General features: G+C 63.8%; 1 protein-coding gene across 1 annotated transcript; it reads right to left on the minus strand.

Annotated features, from left to right (window-relative positions):
- Window positions 1-284: 284 nt before the first annotated feature.
- Window positions 285-20,508, minus strand: ASAP3 (ArfGAP with SH3 domain, ankyrin repeat and PH domain 3). The gene is made up of 26 exons (XM_063356040.1): window positions 20,134-20,508; window positions 16,136-16,208; window positions 15,600-15,745; window positions 13,167-13,241; window positions 12,767-12,816; window positions 12,408-12,534; window positions 9,959-10,044; window positions 9,091-9,166; window positions 8,878-8,964; window positions 8,417-8,526; window positions 7,449-7,518; window positions 6,865-6,952; window positions 6,400-6,448; window positions 6,102-6,289; window positions 5,832-5,965; window positions 5,336-5,430; window positions 4,853-5,033; window positions 4,072-4,157; window positions 3,832-3,947; window positions 3,674-3,741; window positions 3,413-3,520; window positions 3,058-3,301; window positions 2,670-2,958; window positions 1,962-2,106; window positions 1,615-1,737; window positions 285-1,322 (listed from the first exon to the last, which is right to left on the minus strand). The coding sequence occupies exons 1-26, from the start codon at window positions 20,257-20,259 to the stop codon at window positions 1,248-1,250; spliced, it is 3,015 nt and encodes a 1,004-aa protein (XP_063212110.1). The 5' UTR covers window positions 20,260-20,508; the 3' UTR covers window positions 285-1,247.
- Window positions 20,509-21,978: the final 1,470 nt, after the last annotated feature.

Below are 21,978 nucleotides of genomic sequence, written 5' to 3' on the forward strand. Positions count from 1 at the left end.
ACCACACGACACCCCCAAAGCCCAGGGTGACATTCCCGATGGGCAACAGCAGGTCACGGAGATCCCGGTGCCTGGGAGGCTCCGGAGCACAGCACCAGCATCACCCGGGCTGGGGCCTGCCAGCGCCAGGGCAGGGGCTGTGCCCCCGCCCCCCCCGCCCCAAACACGCTCTCAAGCGCTTACAAAACCGATGGCTTTATTAGAAACCAGAGACAGAAAACATTTATAATAATAATAAAAAAAAAAAAAAGGCTGGTTTTGAGATGAAACATTTGACGCACAAACAAAAAAGGGGGAGAGGGTAATTTGGAGGTGGGGGGGGGGGCATGGGGGTAGGCGTCTCGTGAGGGACGCTGGCATGAGGGAGACATTGGTCCCAGAAAAAGCTGCGAAATCCCCCCCACGGAGACCCCCCGGGGCTGGGGCAGTGATCCAGCACCCACCCCAGGCGAGGGACGTGGGGCAGTGGCTCTGCGGGGCCACCTGAACACACACATACACACACACCCCCCACACACAAAAAAAAAAATCAGGGAATGGTATTTCGCTACTAGTTTTGGGGAAGCTTTGAAGTATCCCCAATCCTCCCCAGCCCAGGCAGCTCCCAGAGCCTGGAGGAGGGGGGGGATAGGGCCAGAGACCCTCCAGCCCCCCCCAGGCGAGGTCAATAAAAGCCCTTTCCTATTCCCTGCCCATCCCAAAGGCTTCACAGTTGGGGTAGAGGATGCGGCCAGGGGGTACACGGCCGCCCCCCAGCCCCGCTCCCCCCAGGCCGGGGAGGGGGGCGTCCATGGCCCCCCGGCAGAGGAGGGTGGGGGGCAGCCAGTGCGGCTCCCCCATCCCCAAGCCCTTGCAGACAGGGGAGAGGAAAGCCCCAGGGATGGGCAGAGCCCGCAGGAACCGGGGACACCGGGGGCCAGCACAGAAACCTCAGCCCACTGGTGCAGCGAGCGTGTGCGTTCTCTGCCCTACCCACAGGGCAGGCCGCAGCCCTTCAGCTCCCCCCAGCCGCCATCCGTGGACGGTCTTCTCAATGTGGGGGGGGGGTCTCCGAGCCCCCTTAGAGGGCAGTGTCCAGCCGGGCTGGATGGTCCCACACCGAGGTCCCGGGTACATGTCCCTCGTGGCCTGGCTCTGCCGAGCCCCCCAGGGCTGCTGGGGCTGCACCCGAGCACCCGCTGGCCAGTGGGGAGCTGCCTTGGGTCCCAGCTGAGGGGACAGGGACAAAAAGGGCCACCGCCACGCCATCAGTCTTGCAAGAGGTGGACGAAGCTGGCTGGGAAGACTCCAGTGCGGGAGCCGTCGCCCTCGATGAAGCCGACCTGGAGGTGCAGAGAAGGAGCCCGGGGTGGGGGCGGGGGGGGGGGGGGTGTCAGGAGTCCCATCTGAGGCAGGGGAGAAGCTTTGGGGCTGATTCCCAAATTCCCAGAGGGATTCAGAGATGGTGACACATCAGTGGGCGCCTCCCCCTCCCTCCTCTATGCACAGACAGGGCAGGGGGCACCCGTCCGTGCCCCCTGTGAAGACCCAGCCTCCTCCAGAAGAGAACTGGGCGGAGGGGGGGGGGGGGGGGACAGGGAAGGGACCAGGGTTGGGACCCCAGGTGACACTCACCCAGCTCTGCTCGTCCTCCTCCCGCGTCACCACGATCACCTCTCCCTTAGAGAAGGTCAGCTCCCGCGCTTTGTCCCCCTTGCAGTCAGCCACCGCCTTCACCCGCTTCTGCCTCCCCTTGGCCTGCAAAGGTGGGGGGGGGGGGAAAGGGGGTGAAAGACCCCCCCCAAGGTGGGTACAGGGATGTGACACCCCTGATCCCCCCATCTGCCACCCCAGGATAAGGGGAGCTGGGATGCTTGGGGATGCAGAGGGTGACCCCCCCGCCCCCGTCATCGCAGCCCCTCTGAGACACCCCCACCCCACCCCACCCCCTCCCCTCCCTGCCCCCGAGTCGTGGCACCTACCGGAGCAAACCTCCTGGGCATGGGCACGGGGGGCACCTTGCTCTGCGCAGGGTCCTCGGGGCCACCAGGGCTCTGGGGGGACACGGCCGACCCTGCTTTGCCCACCACGCCGCTGATGCGCCGGTACGAGCGGGTGCTCTCCGAGCTGCCGGGGACAGTGGGGACAGAGGGGACAGCGTCACCCCCTCTCTGCTGGCGTCTTCCCCCGCCCGTCCCCCTTCCCACAAGGTCTCAGTGGGGTTAGGGCCCCCCCCTCCATGGGACCCAAGGGACCAAGATGCCACCCACAGCCTGCTGATGGAGAAGGGCCCCAGCACCCACCCTCCCTTACACGAGCCCATTGACCACAATTTCCAAAAAGAGAGAAAAAAAAAAAATATATATATATTTGACAACTTGCAGGGGGTCCTGGTCTTGGTGTCACCCCCAAATAATCTGAGTCCCCTTCTCCAGGGACAACCCAGCAGCCCTGCGATTGCCCTTGTCCCCTCCCGCATCCCAGGGCCAGCATCGACTCCCTTGGGGACTTCAGCTCAGGGTGGGGACCCCTTTGCTCCATGCCCCCCAGGGACAATTTGGGGTTCCCTATCCCAGGGAGGGGGGGGAACAACCCAGCAGGGGTTGAAGCTGACCCGCCAGCACCACGCAATGACCCCCCTCCCCCAACACCCAGTGCACCCCCAGGCTGGACGGGGGGGGTGTCCCTACCTGAACTTGACGGGGGGGATGTCGGGGGCCGTGCTGCCTGGTGGGGGTTGCCCGGGCGGAGGGCTCAGCTCCGGCCCCCGCCGTGTGCCGCTGCTCTCCGTCTCCGAGCGGGTCTCCCAGTACGCTGCCCGCCGGCTCTCGGTAGGGCTGCGGGTGCTGGGTGCTGGGGGTCCGGGGGGGCCATCCAGGGTGCCGGTGCTGCCGGCAGAGGGGAGACTGCGCGGTGCCGGAGCCTCCGCTGGTCCAGGGAAGTGCGGCTCCGACGCCTGCCGGGGGAGCTCGGGGCGCTCTGCGGGGGGACACACACACGATGGGGACAATAAACCTGGTGTCTGGGTGAAGGGACAGCCCCACCACGGGTGACATCCCCCCCCCGACACCGCCTCACCGGTGGGGCTGTGGCCGGGTTTGGGGCGGGAGCCGCCCCGCGTGGGGTTTTTGAGGGGCAGCGGCGGGGGGATCTCCTCGCTGTGGGCCCGGCGGGGCGCGGGGCGTGAGGGCACCAGGATGCTCTCGTAGGTCTTGTTGGTGATGTCCATCCCCATGCAGCTCCAGCGGGTCTGGGGACAGGCGGGCGGGGGGCTGGCGGCCAGCGGCGACGTGCCCTTGAAGGAGCGCTGCAGGGGGCTCACCTGGGGGCAGACACCCGGTTCCAGGGCTGCCCACCCCCCCCCCCCCGCAACAGGGTCTGGACCCCTTGCTGGGGATGGGGGGTGTCCCCCCTGCCACCGTCCCACGGGTACCTTCTCCTCCAGCTCGTCCTCACTGTCGTAGGGGAACTCCTGGGGGGGCTCCCAGTCGTATTCGACGTGGATCTGCAGGGAGAGCTTCCCCGCCTGCGCCTGCTCCAGCTGCGGGACGGGGCAGGTCAGGGGGGTCTCAGCACGGGATGGAGGAGGACGGACAGGTGCCAGGAGCCCCCCGCCTCCGTGCCAGCCCTCCCCTGGCGCTTTGGTCCCCTCTCCCCAGCCCGAGCATCTCCCCCATCCCTCCATCCCACCTACCAGCTCTTCACACTCCGTGTGCTTGAGCCTCCTCGCCACGTCCAAAGCCGTCTCGCCCGCCGCGTTCACTGCCCGAGGGACAAAAGGGGACGGATCCAGGTTACAGTCTCTCCGCTCCCACCAGAGCGCCCCCAAACCCTCCCATCCCAGCCCCGTACCCATGGAGAAGCTGGCTTTGCCCTTCAGGAGCAGCTTGAGGCAGTTGGGCTGGTTGTAGAGCGCGCCGTAGTGCAAAGCCGTGTTCCCATCCTGCGTCACCCGGTCCAGCGTCCCCCTGCGCAGGGCCACCGGCATGAAATTCAAGGCTCAAGAGCACACAAGCATCAGTCCCTCGCGCTCGCGCACGCTCCGCCCGCAGGAGAGCGGGCAGGGGACACCGCCAGCAGCTGGGGACGCACCCGTTCTGGATGATGAAGTCCACCAGAGGAAGGGACGATCTGTCGGCGTGGCGTACGGCCATGTGCAGCGCCAGCTCGCCCGGGTCCTGCCGTGAGATGGGAGGGGAGAGGAGAGCTGAACCTGAGGGTGCTCATCTCCCATGAGATGGAGGAGAGAAGAGAGCTGGACCCGAGGATGCTTCATCCCCACCAAGATGGAGGGGAGAGGAGAGCTGGACCCGAGGATGCTTCATCTCCCCCAAGACAAAGGGGAAGGAGAGCTGGAACCAAGGATGCTTCATCCCCACCAAGATGGAGGGGTGAAGAGAGATGGATCTGAGGATGCTCATCTCCCACGGGATCGAAGGGTGAAGAGAGATAGATCTGAGGATGCTCATCTCCCTGAAGACAAAGGGAAAGGAGAGCTGGACCCAAGGACGCCTTATCTCCCCCAGGATGAAGGGGAGAAGAGAGCTGGACCTGAGGATGCTTCATCTCCCCCAAGACAAAGGGAAAGGAGCGCTAGACCTGAGGAATGCTTCATCTCCCCCAGGATGAAGGGGAGAAGAGAGCTGGACCTGAGGATGCTCATCAACCCCAAGACAAAGGGAAAGGAGAGCTGGACCCAAGGATGCTTCATCTCCCCCAAGATGGGGGGAAGGGAAGAGCTGGACCCGAGGATGCTCATCTTCTCAAGGGCAGATCTCCACCCAAAACCCTGATCATGGGCATCCAGAGGGGGAAAATCCATTTATGCTGCCGGGCAGAGGGAGCAGGATGGCCACGGCGGCGTGGGGCTCACCTGGCCCTCGGGGCTGGCCAGGGGCTTGGCCAGATCGTGCCCCTCGGCGAAGGCCTGGAGCAGGGCCAGCAGGTCACGGGCACGAATGGCTTCCCAGAGGCGGTGGGGATCATCGCGGCCGCTTTTCTGCACGTAGCGTCGCTCCATGTACTTGGCCACGATGTACTCCTTGCGGGCGGCCCTGCGGGAAGGGCGGCATGGCATCAGCTTGACTGGGCATGGAGACCATACCCGCTCCAGCCCCCACCACAGCCGGGGGCTCCAGTCTCCTCCCGAAGCCTCGGGATCGGGGAGAAATCTCCAAAAAAGCTGCAGGTCCCCACCAAAATCCAGGCGATGACACCAGCATCCCCATCTCTCCCATCCCCGGGCTGTCTCAGAGCTGATGGGCGGTGGCGCGGGGACAAGGACAGACCATGCACCGTGCACTCCTCCTCCTCCTCCCGGCCCACCCTGAGCCCCCCCGGCCAGTGGCCAACTCACATATCGCTGCCGGCCGAGGGCTTGGGGCAGTCCTGCGCGGGCAGCATGGCCTCCATGATCTCGTTAAAGCGGGTGTTCCCGACGCTGACGGCCAGCTGCGGCGAGAGAGGGACGGAGGGAGACGAGCCCCCGTGGCCACGCTCACCCCGCCCCAGCCAGATCCCTGTCCACATCCTGGAGGCACCCGGAAGGAATCCACCGGATCCACCCAGGACCTTCCCAGAGCAGCATCTCCCTGGGGATGCTGTTTTTTCACAGCAGAAGTCTGTTTTAACAAGGAGTAGGTCCTGGGGGGCTGCCAGCGTCCCCCCCATTCACCCGGACCCCCATGCTGGGGGCTGCAAACTGCCACTGGGGAAACTGAGGCAAGTTTGCGAGCGCCGGAGCAAACTGGGCACAGACGGGATGGAAGAGGAGGGATGAACTCTGCACCTCAGGAGGTTTGGGAGCCAGAGGGCGATTCCTGGTGGGGGCAAGATCTCGGGGAGACACTTACCAGCAGCTCGGAGGTGCTGAGGACATCCAGGGTGAGGGACTGGATGCGGGAATAATGCACGCCCAGCTCCCGATGGATGCCGGAGCACTCGATACACGTCAGGATGCCCAGGTTGGTGGAGAGCCACGTAGGGTCTGCAGGGGGGAGCGATGCCAGGGCTCAGCATCCCCACCCAGCCCCGCGGGATGCTGCAACAGCCCCCCTCCCCGGGTACCCAACCCACGCCTGGACGGGGAAGCGGAGGGGGGGACACCCCAAGCCCTGACCTACCCGGGGCCCCGCAGTCACAACACTGCTTGTTTCCCGGCATGTTCTTCACCTCGCTGATGACCAGCTTGGTGAGCTCCTGCACGCCGCCGTCCGCCCCGCCGCCCGCCGCCGCCCCGCCGCCGTTGGGCTCCCCCTTGAAGGCGTTGCTCAGGGCTTCGTCCTTGCTGTTCTGCAACACCGAGACCCACCTGGGCAGGAGGGAGCCCCCATCAGGAGGAGAAAGAGGAGGAGGAGGAGGATGGGGAAGGAAGAGAAGGATCTGGCACCGTAAGGAGTGGGGATGGGCTGCGGCACTTACACAACACACTCCTGTTCATCCTCCGCTTGGAAGTGATACGTCCTGTTGTCTGCAGGGATGGGGAGAGCGGGGAGAAGGTGAGGGAGGAGGATTAAGGGATGCCCAAAGACCACAGGAAGGGGCTGAAATTACTCCAAAGGGGCTGCTTTAAACTAAAATTAAATCCCTGCACGTCACTCTTCCATCACGCAAGCCCTGTTGCGACCTCTTTTTGTCTTTGAGCTTGCTAGATCTCCTTGGAGAGGTCGGTTTCCTCCATAAAAGCAGGCAGGGAGATGCCCAGAGATGGATCAAAAGGGCAAAGGGTGCCCAGGTGCCATGGCAGGGCTGGTGGAAGGCCAGCCAGCCACTGGAAAAACCCACTCGGGATGCTCGCCTCCAAAAAGGGAGTTCCTACCCGCAGCTCGGCCACCTCCAGGTCAAACCCGCCCACCCCAGCCCTGGCATCCCGCTCCAGGCACTCACGCGTCACCAGGTCAAAGCATTTCTTCTCCTCGGCGTGGGGTCGCACTTGGCAGGTGAGGAGGTTCAGCTTGACGGGGGGACGGTTTATCTGCAGGGTGTGAGGGTGGAGCAGGTTGAGGGACTGGGAAAGGGGTGAGACGCGCATCACCAAGCGCGTACCTCCGATGGCAACAACCACGGTCCCTCTTGGGACAACCAGGCGAGTGGGACCCTCTCCGACCCTTTGCAGAACTCGACGTCCCCGAGCCGTGTCCTCTGTCCCCGCTGCAGTTCGCAGCCTCCACCACCAGGGGGCAGCACCCACCTCCCAAAACACCCCAGCCCCTTTTGGCCTTGTCTGGAACCTCAAGACCCATCTCGCTGCCCCGGCCAAACCCACCGTCCCCTCCCATTGACACCTAGCAAACATGGGGGACCCCATTTAGCTCGTATTTATATTTATAGCCCATTTAGTCCCAGCTCATACTAAATTTTAAGCCAGGAAGATTCGCGACCAGTTTGGGCAAAACTAAACCCGAAATGGAAACCAACGCTCAAAGGGTGACTTCAAGGGTCAGGGCTGCAGTCCCCCCGGCTCTCCTCACCGTGCTGTGGGAGATGGTCAGGCAGCCGTACTTCACGCCGCACTTCCTCTTCTGCCAGACTTTGCGGATTCTGAGGAGGAGGAAGAGGAGGAGTGAGGACGCGTTGCACAGCCCTGATCACCCACATCCCTCCGCCTCCCAAACCAGCCACGGCAGCCCTTGGCCTGATGGCTTTCTGGATGTGGGGTTGTGCTTCCTGTAACTCGGAGAGCACGAAATGTCCTGCTGGGGGGGGCTGGCCATGGGCCGTGCTGGCTACAGCATCACGGTAGCCCCAGTTCGGCAAAGCACATGCTCAAAACCTGGTGCCCAACACCCAGAGGTCCACTGAGAAGGTGAAGACCTTCTCTTTGGGGCTCTGAGGGCTTTATTTTTCACCCTAGATGATCCCACCGGGATCCTTTCTCCCTCCATGCCCAAGAAACAAGGAATTTCTTTCCCTCCCACAGCACACACAGCACACAGCTCTTCAGGGTGAACTTGGCACTGTTCCTGGAGACCCGTATGCGAGGACACTACACCCACGCAGCACCAGCCACTGTGCCCAGCCAGCCACCCAGGAGAGCATCACGGGAGAAGCATCCCAAGTACCAGAGCCTGTTGGGGGCCTTCACACAAGAAATGGGCCAATGACACCAAACCATCATGGGGGAAGGTCCCCTGCACCACCTCCAAACCTCCTCCTTCCCCAGCTGCAGTTGGAGACCCACCAAGCCCTGACCACCAGCTCTCAGGTCTCCTCCAGCCTGGGGAAAAATCCCATTCTCCAAGTATCGATGGATGCTCAAGATCAGACGGGACCAATTGCACCCAAAGACCTGGCTAACAGCGACCAAAATCCTCACCCAAACAGTTCCATCTTGGGATGTCCCAGCTCTGGGGCCTCCCATGAGCATGGTGCTCTCCCAGCCCACAGCAACACTGGGATGGAGCTGGGAGCTCTCTGGGCAAATAACACCCATCCTCACCCATCGCTCTTCTTGTACAGAAATCCCGACTTCTCCGTCCCGTACTGCTTGTTCCCTTGGTGCTGGTGGATGCTGTAGCCGCTACCGGAATTCTTCCTACTCAGGTTTTCCTGAGCTCACCCGGGGGAAAAAAAAACAAAACAAACAAACAAAACAAAAATAACCACAAACATTTAAAAAGCAAAGTGAGAGGTGCAGAAGTGGGTGCTGCCCCCAAGTGACCTCATCCTTACATGGGTGCAGCGCCCAGCAGAATGCCAGAGACCCCCGTCCCTTCCCAGCCTCCGAGCATCTCCCAGCTCTCCTGCTCCGCTCCCATGGATGTCCCCTTTGGTCCCCAGCTCCCCTTTTCCAGCTGCTCCCCGTCCCCAAGCTAAACCCGGGGCTCTCACCCCTCCATAGCAGCCAGCACCCTCCCGACCCTCCTTCCCGGCTCTCCCCTGCCCATCCCGGGGTCTCACCTCCTTGCTCTCCAGCTGGAGGATGCTGCGGAGGGAATCGCGGGTCTGCGTGAGCTGCTTCACCTCCTCCTCTTGCGCTTGGTGGAGCTGGAAAGGGAGGCAGCTGCCCTCACCGCTGCGCCGAATGCGGGCGTTCTCAGGGACCGGCACGGGGCGGGTGGCGTCTCGGGGGACACGTCTGAGCGACGCTGGATGGCAGCCTGGGGGACTTACCGCGTGGAGGGAGACAGCGAGCTTCTCAATGAAGGGGTAGAGGTTCTGGGCAGCCTTCCAGCCGTCTTGGAAAAAACTGGGCATTTATTTAATGTGATTGAGATGCAGATGGGGAGGACGGAGGAAAAAAAATAAAAAAGAGGTGGGTTTTTTTTCAGAGAAAACGTGGCAGGAGACCATAGCAACCCCCCGGCAAAGCTGCTCTTGCTTTATGGTTCCTCTGCTCCCGGGACCTAGAGAGACCCCTGGAGGGGCTAAGCCCAGCCGATGGGGTCTGGATACCCCAAATATTTGGGGTGTCTGGGATCCAGGATTGGCCCCTTGTTCAACGCAAGCTCATCTCACTGGGGACCAGCCCTGCTAGAAGCCAGATCCTGGAGATCTCTGGGTCACAGCCCCAGTCGAGGTTGTATTCTTGGCCAACTGCCCCCTCCCTGCCTCAGTTTCCCCACTCGAGAGCTGGAGGAGATGACACGACACCCCCATGCTGCTACTCCAGCCTCAGGGAGCAATGGGAAAGGCTAGGGGGATGTTAATCCCTTGCTCCAAACCACTCTCGTTACGAGCCCCACGGCTAACAGCGGAGCCGCTCGGCTGAACTCATCCCTGGAAATCTATCCAGAAACCAAATCATCGGATATATCCCAAGCCAACCCCCTTCCCCCAGCCCCCACGGACACGTTTACAGCTCCTCAAGCCAACAAAGCACGTTTCGACTCCTCGGATGCAACAAGAGAGCGACAGGATCTGCCCAGCTTCTTCACCAACAGCTTTGTGGAGCTGGGATGGGAGAAGGTCCCTCGTGGGACCTCCCATGGGTGACAACCGACCCCGGGGATGAGCCCCCTTAGACCCAGGTGGGACCTACTTGTGCTGAGCGTGGAAAAACTTGATGAGGCTCTGCAGGAAATCTGGTCCCTGCTTCATCTGAGACTCGCTGGCTTTCAGCAGGTACTGGAAGAGGAGAAGACACCCGGTTAGGTGATGGAGACCAGGCGCGGCCGAAAGTATCCCAGAGGAAAAGAGCAAGAGCCTGCTCGGCCCTCGCCTTCCCTTCCCCGCGCGGGGAGGAGGGTTAAAACGCTGGCTGGGTTTCAAGAAGTCGAGTCACGACGTTGGGATTCGAAGGCAGCTCGCTGGGGACCACCCTCAGAAAAACCTGGCTCTGGAAACCCTCCAAGCCCCGGCAAGTTCAAGGACCGAGGCATGGCCCCGGGGTTTCCAGCCGAGCATGCTTCTCCCGCTGCTCATTCCTTCTGGAGTTAATAAACAACCAAGGCCCAAGGCAGCTCGCGAAGAAAAGAAAAAGAAAAAAAAAAAAAACCACAAAACAAAAAAACCCCACAAACCAGCTCAAATGTTTTTTAAGATATGACCCCTTTGCTCCCCCCGCCCCCCAAAAAAAAAAAAAAAAAAAAAAATCAGATTTTAAGCAGCAAGCGCCTGCAGCGCATCAGCCCCGGAGGTCCGCAGTCCTGGCGGAGGTATCCCATGGGATGGGAAATCACAGCTCGCTCCATCAAACCCATCCATCAGCTGCAGGCAGAAAATACACGGAGCCTTGCTCACCCCCGGCAAAATAAGGCGGAGGGGAAAGAATTTTCCCCCTGCGAGCTCCTCTCCAGGCGCAGCTGCCGGAGGATGGTTTGGAGCGGGAAGAGAGGGGAGGGGAAGGCAGCCCTGAGTTTTCCATGGTGGGGAAGGACCACGGCGGGATAGAGCCCCCGGGATGGAGCCTCCTGGCGCCCCGGGCACTCTGGGCACCTCTGCCCGGCAAGGGGTCACCTGGGCAGGGCAGGGTTGGGAAATCGCTCCACGCTGAAGGTGCAAAGCCAACGTAGCATCCAAGCCGGAGCGCCGGGGTGTCCAGGCACCGACTGCACCCCCTGAACAAAGTCCCAACTGGAAAAGGCCACGTGTGCCAGGCTCCCGTAGGACTTCCCTGCGCTGCCACCCACGCTGAGACCCACAAGCAAAGGGTCCGGGTCCAGCTGCCTCCATTCACCCCTGGGGGTGTGAGATGGCCCGCGATGGGGAGATGCAACAAACCCCTCTCATCGCTGGCCCAGGTTGCCCAGAGAAGCTGTGGCTGCCCCATCCCTGGAGGGGTTCAAGGCCAGGTTGGACGGGGCTTGGAGCAACCTGGGCTGGTGGGAGGTGTCCCTGCCCAGGGCAGGGGGTGGCACTGGGTGGGTTTTAAGGTCCCTTCCAACCCAAACCATTCCATGATCACCCCTGGGACGAAATCGGATCGCGCCCCCACCCCAGGAAGCAGCAAACACCATCCACCTACAAACCTACGTACGACACGCACCCCCCCCCAGCCCCCAGCCCTGGCCGGCCCCTTCGAAGAGCTGCCTCCCCCCCACCCCACTCCCAACCATTTCCAAGCGGGATCCCCGGGAAAGCAGCAGCTCTCCTGCACGCCGGGGCACACACATGAAGCCGCTCTTCAGCGGCCCCTCCCCGGCCGGGCTGCAGCTCCTGCTTTTCCATGTGCTGTTATTTATTTCATAGTGGTGCTATTCAAGGCAGTGACTCATCTGGCCGGGTCCCAGCTCCCCGGCCCCGCTGCGGCGGGCGCAGCCTCCTCCCCGCACCCCCTGCCCTTTGCCGGAGGGGGAATACGTGGGGCGGCATCAGGCTCCGACGCTGCTGCCGGGCCCTCGGGGACATGGGAAACCCCCGGGACAACTCACTGAGGGCTTGTCCCCTGTTCTGTGTCACTCTCAGTTTAGGGGGCGGCTGGGATGTCCGGAGCCGGGATGGCTGGGTCCCCTCTTCGCTGCGGGGGGCTGACATTGGGTCTCCATCCTTCACCTATTCCCACCTCACCTCCTGAGCACGGACCCCTGGGATCGGAGCAGGGGGGGATCTGGGGCCACTTGTGAGCCCCCCCTAACCAAAACCAAGAACAGTTTTGAGAATAGGGTGAAACCACAAAGCCAACCTCGGGGACGTTATCCAAAAAGCTCACTTTTTGCCCCAAACATTCTGGCTTTGCAGTGGAGGGGTGGGAACGGGGTTGGGAGGACGCGGGTGCAACCCCCGGGTGCCTCGCTGCAGGGTAACCCACGGGTGCCATTCACATCCCGCAGGGTCCTCAACTCAGGAATGGGGCGTCCCTGAGCCGGGACCGTGCAGGGACACGATGGGATGGGGACAACCGAGGGCCCAGCACCGCACCCCCGTGGGGCTGCTTTGGTGGTGGGGACAGGCTGACACCCCCACGCTGCTCTGAGCGGAGCGGCCCCCCGTGACCTCCTGAGGCTGAACGGTCCCCGTCCGTCCCTTCCCCGCCCCGGCACAGCCCCTACCTCGCACATGTGGAGCTGGAAGAGCCGCCGCTCCTTCTGCATGTCCTCGGCCACCTCCGCCGCCGACGGCTCCGCCTGGATGACCCCCGCCAAGCGGGCGCGCTCCTTCTCCTTCTCCATCTTCCCCCTGCGGGACGGGATGGCGATGGGCTGGGGACAACCCTGCTCTGAGGGGTGTCCCATGGTGGGAATGGGATCAGGAGGAACATCTCCAGACCCTCTCTAGCTGGGGAAGGCTGGACCGGAGCCCACCCGACGGCAAACTGGCACCAATAGGTGCCCGGCTCCAGCCCCGGGACAAAACACCTTTGTGCAGAGCGGGATTAGGCGGATTTTGCCGGAGGCAGGGGGTTCCTTACACTTTGGTCTCGTAATCCTTCCAGGCCTTTTCGATCTGCTTCTTGGAGTCCTGCGGCAAAAGGAGAGAGGGGATGGCAACCGTCAGGGATAGCGAAAGACCCGGTGGCACCGAAGCAGTGTCCCACAGCCAAGGGCTTTGCATCACTGCACCCTGCCCTGCTCCTTGGGGAGGGGACACCGCTCCTCGGGGACAAGGGACGTCCCCACTGGGTCTTCACCCCTTGCTCCAGTCCCTTCCAGCCCTCGCTGCTGCCTCCCAGCCTCAGGGATTTGCTCCTTCCTTCTCCTGGCCATGGGCACAAGCTGAGCCCCTAACGGGGGGGTCTTGCTGCAATATGTCCCCAAATGGGTGACCTGCAGGCTCGGAGCCCCTGGGGACAGCGCTGGAGGGGGACTCACCAGGCGGCCCTCCTTCAGCTGCCCCTTCAGCAGGCTGTCCAGGGGGAAGGAGACGATGTTATTCAGGTTCTGCACCTGCGAAGGGCAGAGACGGGGTTACCCGACGGGGGTCCCCACCTCAGGGCAGGTCGTGGAGCCGGAGCCCCAGGTCCTTCCCAGCGCTGGGGGTCCCCCTCCCGGCTCCATCGCTGCCCCGGGAAGGGTTAAAGAGGCTGGAAGCGGGGCCGGATCCAGGCACGGGGCAGGCTGGGGCTTGTCGAAGCTGGCTGCAAGATGTCTGACGCGGGGCCCTTCCCACAAACCACATCAGCGCCGCGGCTGCCAAAACCAAAGCTGTTCCCCTGCTTCGCCATCGCCACCCCGTCCCTGTCCCCGTCCCCCTACAGCACCCGGCAATGCCACCGGCCCCTCCACGGCCCCGTGATACAAAGAGCCCCCCCACAATGCAAAGGGGGGTTCTCAAAATGTCTTTCTTTTCCCCCCAAGCCCCTTTTCTGGGGTTTGGGGACGGTAACGCGGCCATCGCCGTCCCCACCAGCACCATGCAGGGGTCTGTGATGGGGACACGGGACCTTGCTCTGGTCCCCGCGTCCCTCCATGCGCCCCCGGGGGCAGCATCCCATTTTAGTGCTCTTAGAGCAGCTCCAGCACCCACGTGGGACCCCCCCACACACACACCCAGATTTATTTTAAAGGCTCCTGAGGGGTTTTAACCCTGGGGAGAAACCCAGCTGTGGGGCACAGGACCAGCCCTGAACAAGGAGGGGGACAGGGCACCCCCATTCCAACAGCTCCGGGGTGACAGGACACCCCACTTCCGACAGCTCCGGGGGGACTCCAGGAGGGGAAACCTGGCTTTTTGGATCCGGTCGACGGTCCCGGCATGTAACGCCGCTCCGGGGACAGAGGGGGGACATGGCGGTGGCTGTTCCCATGCCAGCAGCACATGGGGCGGGAGGTGGGGGGACCTGTGCTGCCCTCCCCCGGGAACCGGTCCGACTCCTCCATCGGGGGGGGGACGCTTCCCGCAGAGTCCCCCCTGGAGCGCGGGGGTCCAGCCGGGCTGGGACAGTAGGGAAAGGGAGGAGTGGGGAGGCCCAGACTGGGGTAACTGGGAAAGGAAGACGCCGAAATCTGAAATTCTTGCTGGGGGAAGGGCAGCAGAAATCAATCTCCTCCTTAAGCAGGGCCAGCGGCCAAAAACACGCCGTGGAGGGGGGATTCGAAAGGGATGCGAGAGGGGGCCAGCGGCATGGGACATACCCCCCCACACCCCCCCCCCTAAAAAGGCTTTGTGGGTGTGCACAGACCCAGCTCCCTCCGGGAACCGACTTCTCCACCAGAGCCATTCCCGTGGTGGGGAAGGTGCTGCCGGTGCGGCTCGTAGCCAGCCCTGCCTGTCTGCTTGCCCTCTGCCTGCCTGCCCTCTGCCTGCTGTCTGCCTAACTGCCCCCTGCCTGCCTGTCTGCCTGCCTGCCTGCTCTCTACCTGCCGTCTGCCTGCCCACCCTCTGCCTGCCCTGCCTGCTCTCTGCCTGCCGTCTGCCTGCCCACCCTCTGCCCGTCCTGCCTGCTCTCTGCCTGCCGTCTGCCTGCCCACCCTCTGCCTGTCCTGCCTGCTCTCTGCCTGCTGTCTGCCTGCCCACCCTCTGCCTGTCCTGCCTGCTCTCTGCCTGCCTGCCCCCTGCTTGCCCTGCCTGTCTGCCCAGCCTCTGCCTGCCTGCCCTGCCTGCTCTCTGCCTGCCCTGCTTGCCCTGCCTGCCTGCCTTCTGCCTGCCCACCCTCTGACTGTCCTGCCTGCTCTCTGCCTACTCTCTGCCTGCCAGTCCTGCCCACCCGCTGCCTGCCCACCCTCTACCTGCTGCCTGCCTGCCCGCCCTCCTTGCCTGTCCTGCCTGCTCTCTGCCTGCCCTGCCTGCTTCCCGCACGGCCGCGGCTCCCCAAGGCCCCGCTGCGCAGCTCGGCATGGCTTTGATTTACTTCTTGGCAAGCGAGATCAGAGATGCAATTGATGGAAAAAAAAAAAAAAAAATTAGAGAGAAAGAAAGGGAAAAAAGAAAATAGCAGACCCAACCGCCCATCGGATCCCCGGCGTCGGCGTCTCCAGCGGAGCTGGGAATGAGCTGTAAATCCAGCAACGGGGGTATCGGATGGTCTGGGAGCACCAGGAGCGTGTTCCCAAGCCTGGGATGGGAGCTGGGGATTCCCAGCTGTAGCGGAGGGCAGCTAAACTGGGAGGAGGGGGACTGCACCGGGTGGTTTGTCCAAATCCAGATGGATCCTGGAGATTTTCCCCAGCTTGGCAACAGCTGGGTGCAGAGAACAGCCTGAGGCTGCACTGGAGACGCTGTGAACCCCATGATCCCATCTCTTGGGGGGGTTAAAGCCTCCCCCCGATGCCAGTAGCGTGCTGGAGGAACACGGGGCGGCTCACCAGGTTCTTGAAGAGCGCCGTGACCTCGCGGGTGAAGACGGCCAGGTTGAGGAAGCCGGTGGAGAGCTCATGGTTGTTCTGGGAGAGGTGGTTGTTGCCGAAGTTCTCCAGGGCTTCGCTGTACTGCTCCTCGTTCTCCACATGGGCTGCGCGGGGGGACACCGGTGAGGGACACGGGTGGCCCTGCAGCACCCCGTCCGCGGAGACGGTCCCATCATGAGGTCCCACCAGCACCCAGCACCCGTCTCCCCATCCCTCCGTAGCAGAGCTGGGCTGATCCTGCTGCAGGACAGCAGCGCCGTGCCCTAAACAACCTCCCAAAGGGTCTTGATTTCCCTTTTTACCCCTTTTCAAGCCAGTTGTGGGCACCCTATCGCGTTGCCCAGGCTGGCTGGCTAGCTGGCCAGCACCCATGGCCACCCAACCGTCCGGCTGCATCACCCCAGGGACAGACGTGACCAGCGTTGGTGGAGGGCGGGACCATCACAGACCCCGGTGGCCCAGGGCTGCCCATCAGCTCTCGAAGCACAACTCACTGAGCCCGGAGACGTGAATGGCTTTCACATATTTCCTGATCCTCTGGAGTACGGCTTGGTCCCCATCCAGGCTCTGCGAAAGCGAAGAAAGAAAACAAACGGAGCTCGTTAGCCCTGCCAAGCGCCGCCGCCGCTCCCCCCAGCCCAGCTGGCCCTTGGAAAAGGCGGCTGCTCTGCCATGCAGATGTGCGGGGCAACGGCCAAGCTCCCGGGGCTGGGAGAGGAGCCGGAGGCATCCCAGGGACACCGGAGTATCCAGCCCGTCCCCTGCCAGGCCTGTGGTCCCCGCGGCTTTGGCTGCCAGGCCGGGCTTTGGCTGTCCCCGGAGAGGCGGGTTCGAGCAAGAGGGTAGCAGGGGGGCGAGAGGCTCGGCCAGGATCCCAGCAGCTTCCAGCAACCATGGAAAATGCCTCCCCGCATCTCTCAGGGGTTCTTTCAACCAAGGAAGGGACAAAGCATCACGTAGCACAAATACCCCAGCCCGTCCCCGCCACCCCACCACACGTCCCCACAGCGCGGGGCCAGGCCAGAGACCTCCGAGGGTGCCCAGCTCCTCGCAGGGGTCCACGGCAGAGCCAAAAACGGGACCCACCCGCCGCGATGCCCGACATGGACCTAAATCACATCAATCCCGCATCAACGCCCATAATCCCGCATAAACACGGCTCTCCACAACCGCCCCCCAGCCCACGCAGGGTCTTGGCCATGGCCCCCGGCACTGTGGACCCCCCCGCCCCCCCCCCTCCCGCAGCCCCCAACAGCCGCATCCTGCGCTCGGACCATCCCCAGCCTGGTCCCCCCCCATCCTCGCTCCATCCCTCCCTACGCAGGCAGCCCCCGCTTGCCCCCACCGAGCACCGGGGCAAACTCAACCCGATGCCAACTTGCCCGCGGCGCTGCCCGCGGAGCATCGTAGCCCAAACACACGCCGGCCCCAGCCATCAGGAAAGGGTTAAGGGCGGCTTGGCTGCAGGTACCAGAGGCATGATAACAGGCTGGAAATATTTCGAGGGCGTGAACGGCAAGAAGGGCGAGGGATGAAACCGCGGAGGAATTACAATAAAGAGGCTCTCTCTCTCTCGCTCGCGCTCTCGCCGAAGGTTTTCGGGCTGATGTCAAGGCCGATTTCCTGACAGCGGGGTCAGCCTGGCTTCGGCGCCGCTCTCCGAGGCCCTCCGCGCTGGATGGGATGCTGCGGACGAGCTTTGGCTGGGATGAGCTGGCTGGGAGGGGAGCAGGCTGAGGCAGGAGCCAAATTCCCCCCAGAGGAGGGTCTCACAAGGCATCTACAACGGGGAGGATGTTGGGATGCTCCATAGCCCCCTTCTGCACCAAATCTGGGTGCCCCAGGCCCTCCGGAGCTGTGGGCTGGGATAGAGGCATCCCCTCCCTTGGCAGGGGGGGACATTGGGGCTGGATGCCTGGTGGCCTCAGGCTCACAAACCTGGCGTAGCCCTGGGAAAGGGAAACTGAGGCAGCTTGAGATGCTTTGGATGCATCAAGGCAAAGTGGAAGCAGGGGAAGAAGCTGCTCCAAGTGCCCCGGATAGGGCAACCCACCCCAGTGTCAGCTCACGGCCGCAGGAGGCTGAACACAGGGACAGGGGACGATCTGGGGACAGCCACTGGGGCTTTCAGGAAGGGGTCTGCAAACCAACTGGTGGGGATGGGGCAGGCAGAGCCGGGCACCGGAGTGGTAAATGCAGAGGAAATCACTGCACGGTGCTGCCCCGGCTGCGGGCATCGCTGGCATCCCCGATGTACCGGGCTGGCTGCTGGGGACACAGGCCTTGGCTGCACAGGGGCAGCCCTCCGGAGCCGAGGGCAGCGATGTCTGGAGCCCCCACAGCACCCATCACCTCCCAGCCCAGCTCGGAGACGAGGGATTCCCCATAGGGATGGAGGAAGGGATGGATCCGCACCTGCACTACAACAACATGGGCTGGCAGCCTGGGGACCCCGGGCAGCCGCCACCACCACGCCCCCACAGGATGCTCAATGGGGGCCATTCTTCTGCCCCCCCCCTCCGCCGTCGGCTCGTGCCGCCCGGCGAAGGAGCCGCCGCGGGTGCCAGGGGCTGGGCTGACGACTCTGTCCTGGGTGCAAAGGGCAGCACGTGGCAGGGACACGGTATTATTCACATGGTGATGGGGTGAGTTGGGAGCCCGGCTGCCAGCTCTGCCACCAAACGTGCCGGAGGCCTCTGCCATGTCACCCTGCCCCGTCCCGGAGGTGCATGGTCTTGTGTGACATGCACCCAGCACCCAGTCCCAACCACCAAGGGCTGGATCCGACATTCCAGCCCACTCCAGAGACTTTGGGTTCTGCCTCTGCAGCACCTTCAAGGATCCCAAAGTCACACGAGACCCCTGGGAGGGGAGGGCCCTCTTTGATCCCAGGAGGGAAACTGAGGCACGGAGCAGCTCCAGCCTGATAACCGAGCCAAACTCTTGATGTTTCCCCAATGGCGAGCATCAGCTTCCAGCCCTCGCCCCACTCACCCACATCTCTCCTGTCCCCCCATTTGGGATCAGCTCCCAGACGGGTGCACGCAGCCGTGCCTCGAAGGTGGCAGCGCCCTGTTCTTGGGGACCTGGTGGGATACGGTCACCCCTTCCCACCCAGCAGCCGCTGGAGCAAGACCAGGAATCCTCACTCCCTCCTGCTCACCAAGCCACCGACCAGCCGGGATCCGGGGTGGTAACAGGGAAGACGACGGCTCAGTTTGGTCGCAGAGAGTCTCTCCCGCTCCCCAGCCTTCCCCAAAGCCACTGCCGTTTATTTCCCTCGCCTGACACTATCGCCCCATCAGGGCTCGGAGGGCGGCGTGGGGCTGGGGCTGGTTCGGTTGGATTTCCCTCTTCCCCTCGCGCTGGAGCACGGGGATGCCAAAGGCCTGGCAGCGGTTCAGCCCCCACGAGGGTTCCCCGCAGCCTCCGGTGGGACTGGGGAGGGGCTCAGCCCTGTGCCCCAGTGGCAGTCACGAGTCTGATCTCTCAACTGAGAGCTTTCCTAAGCAAACCCCGCAGAGACCCCCGCCATGCCCAGGGGATGCCTCTCCCCCCATCCCCGTCCCCCTTAACCACAGCCTCTCTGAGCAGCCAAACGAAATTCCTGCTGTTTCCTCCTGGCTGGAGCTGCCTCCCCCTTCCCGGCTGAGAGGAAGATCCATGGCAGTGGCCAGCACGCGCTGGCAGGGACAGGGATGCTCCATGGTGCGTCCCCAGATTTACAGCCTAGGGACCCCCATCCTGCTGCCCCCGGGGATCCCGGCAGCCCCGGCGCCTGGGGCCCCCACGCTCCCCACCAGCCCTGGCTCTCCTTCAAAGCCATTCCTTCGCTAAGAGGAGTTGGCAAAAGCCACAGGACCAGCTGGAAACCGCCTTTATTCCAGGCGGGAGAAGGGGGACGAAGAAGGCACCCCACCACCTCCGCCCTTCCCGCAAACGCTGCCGGGGATTCGGGGGGGAGGCTAAAAATACTCCAATACTCCTCTGGCTTTAATCGCATGGGGGACACCCCCCCTCCCCCCCAGGGACACCACACCACATCAGGGATGGCTCCTTGGTAGCAGTTGGAGCAGTGGATGCTCTGCCCAGCCCCGCGGGGGATGCCCTGGCCCCCGCCCCCCCCGGCCCCATGGTGCCTGGCCCTGGGCAGCACCAGGAACTGGAGGCAAAGTTGGCTTTAAAGGAGAGTTTTGCCCATTTCTGCAGGCCTTGCCCTCGAAAAAGCACACGCTGGGGCTGCTCGGAGGATGCAAACGGTCACCCAAAGGCCACCCAAAGCTTAGGGTGCCCGCCAGGTCTTGGGGCGAAGGGGGGGGGGGACCCTAATAAATAGAAGTCCAAGCAAGGGAGATCCCCCCCCGGGGTGGGCACTGGGCACCTCTGGGTGCCAGGGGCTGCCCCAGCGCGGGGTGCGGGGGGTGTTCCCAGTCGGGGAGCGCAGGCCGACACCCCCCCACCACCACCGCCTCCCGCCCCCATCCCCGCTCACCTCCTCCAGAGCCCCCACCGCCCCCCGGCACTTCTGCATCTTGGAGGCGAAGGCGGCGGCGGCCGGGGAGCTGAGGTCCTCGCCGGTGACGGCCAGGAATTCGGCCACGCTGAGCTGCTCGGGCATGGTGCGGGCGGACACGGCGGGGGCAACCGGGAACCGCACCGGGAGTTCGCTTGGAGCGCACCAGGGGGCGAACGGGGAGAGCACCGGGAGGGCGCTCGGAGCGCACCGGGAGGGCACCGGGAGCTCCCCAGCGGAGCGCCCCGGGGGTGCCGGCCAGGCCCGGCTCAGCGCCCCATGCCCCGCACCGGGAGCCCCGCACCGCGCCGCGCCGGACACTTTCTCCCTCCGCCCGCCCGCTCGCTCGCTCCCTCCCCGCCGCCGTCACGTGGGAGGCCCCGCCCGCCCGCCCGTTAAAGGCGAACAGCCCCGGTGGTGTGCGTCCCCCCCCTCAAGACCCCCCATTCCGTCCCTCCGGTGACCTTCACCCCGCGTAGCGGGAGGTGGGGGATGCGGGGTCCCGGGTGTCGGGGTGCGGGAGTCTCGGGGTGCGGGGGCAAGAGGAAGGGAAAACCCCGGAGTCCCACCGGATCCGCACCCCCCCAGCCTCGCCCCGGCACCCAGCTCTCCCAGGGACAGGCTGGCGAGCACCCAGAGTTGGGTGACAATCCACCGGACAGGTCCCTCCTGTCCCGGTGGGATGCGGGATGGAGAGGAGCAGGGGGGGCCGGGAGCGAGGTCTCACCCGAAGCCACCTTGGGCACACAGGGATGGCCTGGGATAAAAACCCAATCCCTGCCCAGAGCACTGGTATAACTGGTGGCCGTCCCCATCCTGCCCTTCCTTAGCACCAGAGGGAACAATCCCTCTTTGGGCACGGAGCAATTCCCAGAGCCCTCAGCTCATCCGTGTCTGAAGGTGTCACATCTGGGGTCAAATCGTCCCGATGGATGGCCACCCAGCCCCTCACCTCACAGGTCCAAGGAGCTGGGTTCTGGTGTCCCATTCCCTGGTGATTTGCCACTCCCAGAAGATGGGGGAGTCCGGACACCCCGCAGGCAGGGGTCCCCACTCTGTCCCCCCGGTGACCCTCACCCCGAGTGCCGGGAGCTGGGGGGTGCAGGGTCCCAGGTCTTGAGGTGCAGGGTCTCGGGGTGTGGGGGCAAGAGGAAGGGAAAACCCCGGGGTCCCACCGGATCCGCACCCCCCCATCCTCGCCTCAGCACCCAGCTCTCCCAGCGACAGGCTGACGAGCACCCAGAGTTGGGTGACAATGCACCGGACAGGCCCCTCCTGTCCCGGTGGGATGCGGGATGGAGAGGAGCAGGGGAGCGAGGACACACCCGAAGCCACCTTGGGCACGCAGGGATGGCTTGGGATAAAAACCCAATCCCTGCCCAGAGCACTGGTATAACTGGTGGCCGTCCCCATCCTGCCCTTCCTCGGCCCCAAAGGAAAACGATCCCTCTTCAGGCAGGGAGTGATTCCCGGAGCCCTCGGGAAGCACAGCCGGGGAGCACAGGGGCCACATCACCCCAACGGAGGGGACCTCTGCGGCCGCCCAGCCCCTCACCTCGCAGGTCCGAGGGGCTGGATTCTGATGTCCCATTCCCTGGTGATTTGCCATTCCCAGAGGATGGGGGAGCCCGGATGCTCCGCGGGCAGGCGCTGAGGCCGGGCACACGCTGAGCGCATCCCGCCATGGGGATGGGGCTGGTGACAAACTGGAAAGAAAGGGACACAAAGCCTCAGCTGTGCTCTGCGGGGTTGGTTTGCCACGAGAGAGGACGACGTGGGTGTGAGGTTGCTTTGCAACCCCCCCCCAGGCCCCTCGCTCCCGCC

The sequence above is a fragment of the Chroicocephalus ridibundus genome, chromosome 19 (genome assembly GCF_963924245.1).
Source record: "Chroicocephalus ridibundus chromosome 19, bChrRid1.1, whole genome shotgun sequence".
Taxonomy (NCBI): Eukaryota; Metazoa; Chordata; class Aves; order Charadriiformes; family Laridae; genus Chroicocephalus; species Chroicocephalus ridibundus.

Excerpts from the sequence above, each read along its gene's own strand:
- ASAP3 (XM_063356040.1), bottom strand. The coding sequence starts at position 20,259 with ATGCCCGAGCAGCTCAGCGTGGCCGAATTCCTGGCCGTCACCGGCGAG. Across the intron at positions 5,966-6,101 it reads TTGTGACTGCGGGGCCCCGG|ACCCTACGTGGCTCTCCACC; the intron begins GTAGGTCAGGGC and ends TCCCCCCTGCAG. Across the intron at positions 3,521-3,673 it reads ACACGGAGTGTGAAGAGCTG|CTGGAGCAGGCGCAGGCGGG; the intron begins GTAGGTGGGATG and ends CCCGTCCCGCAG.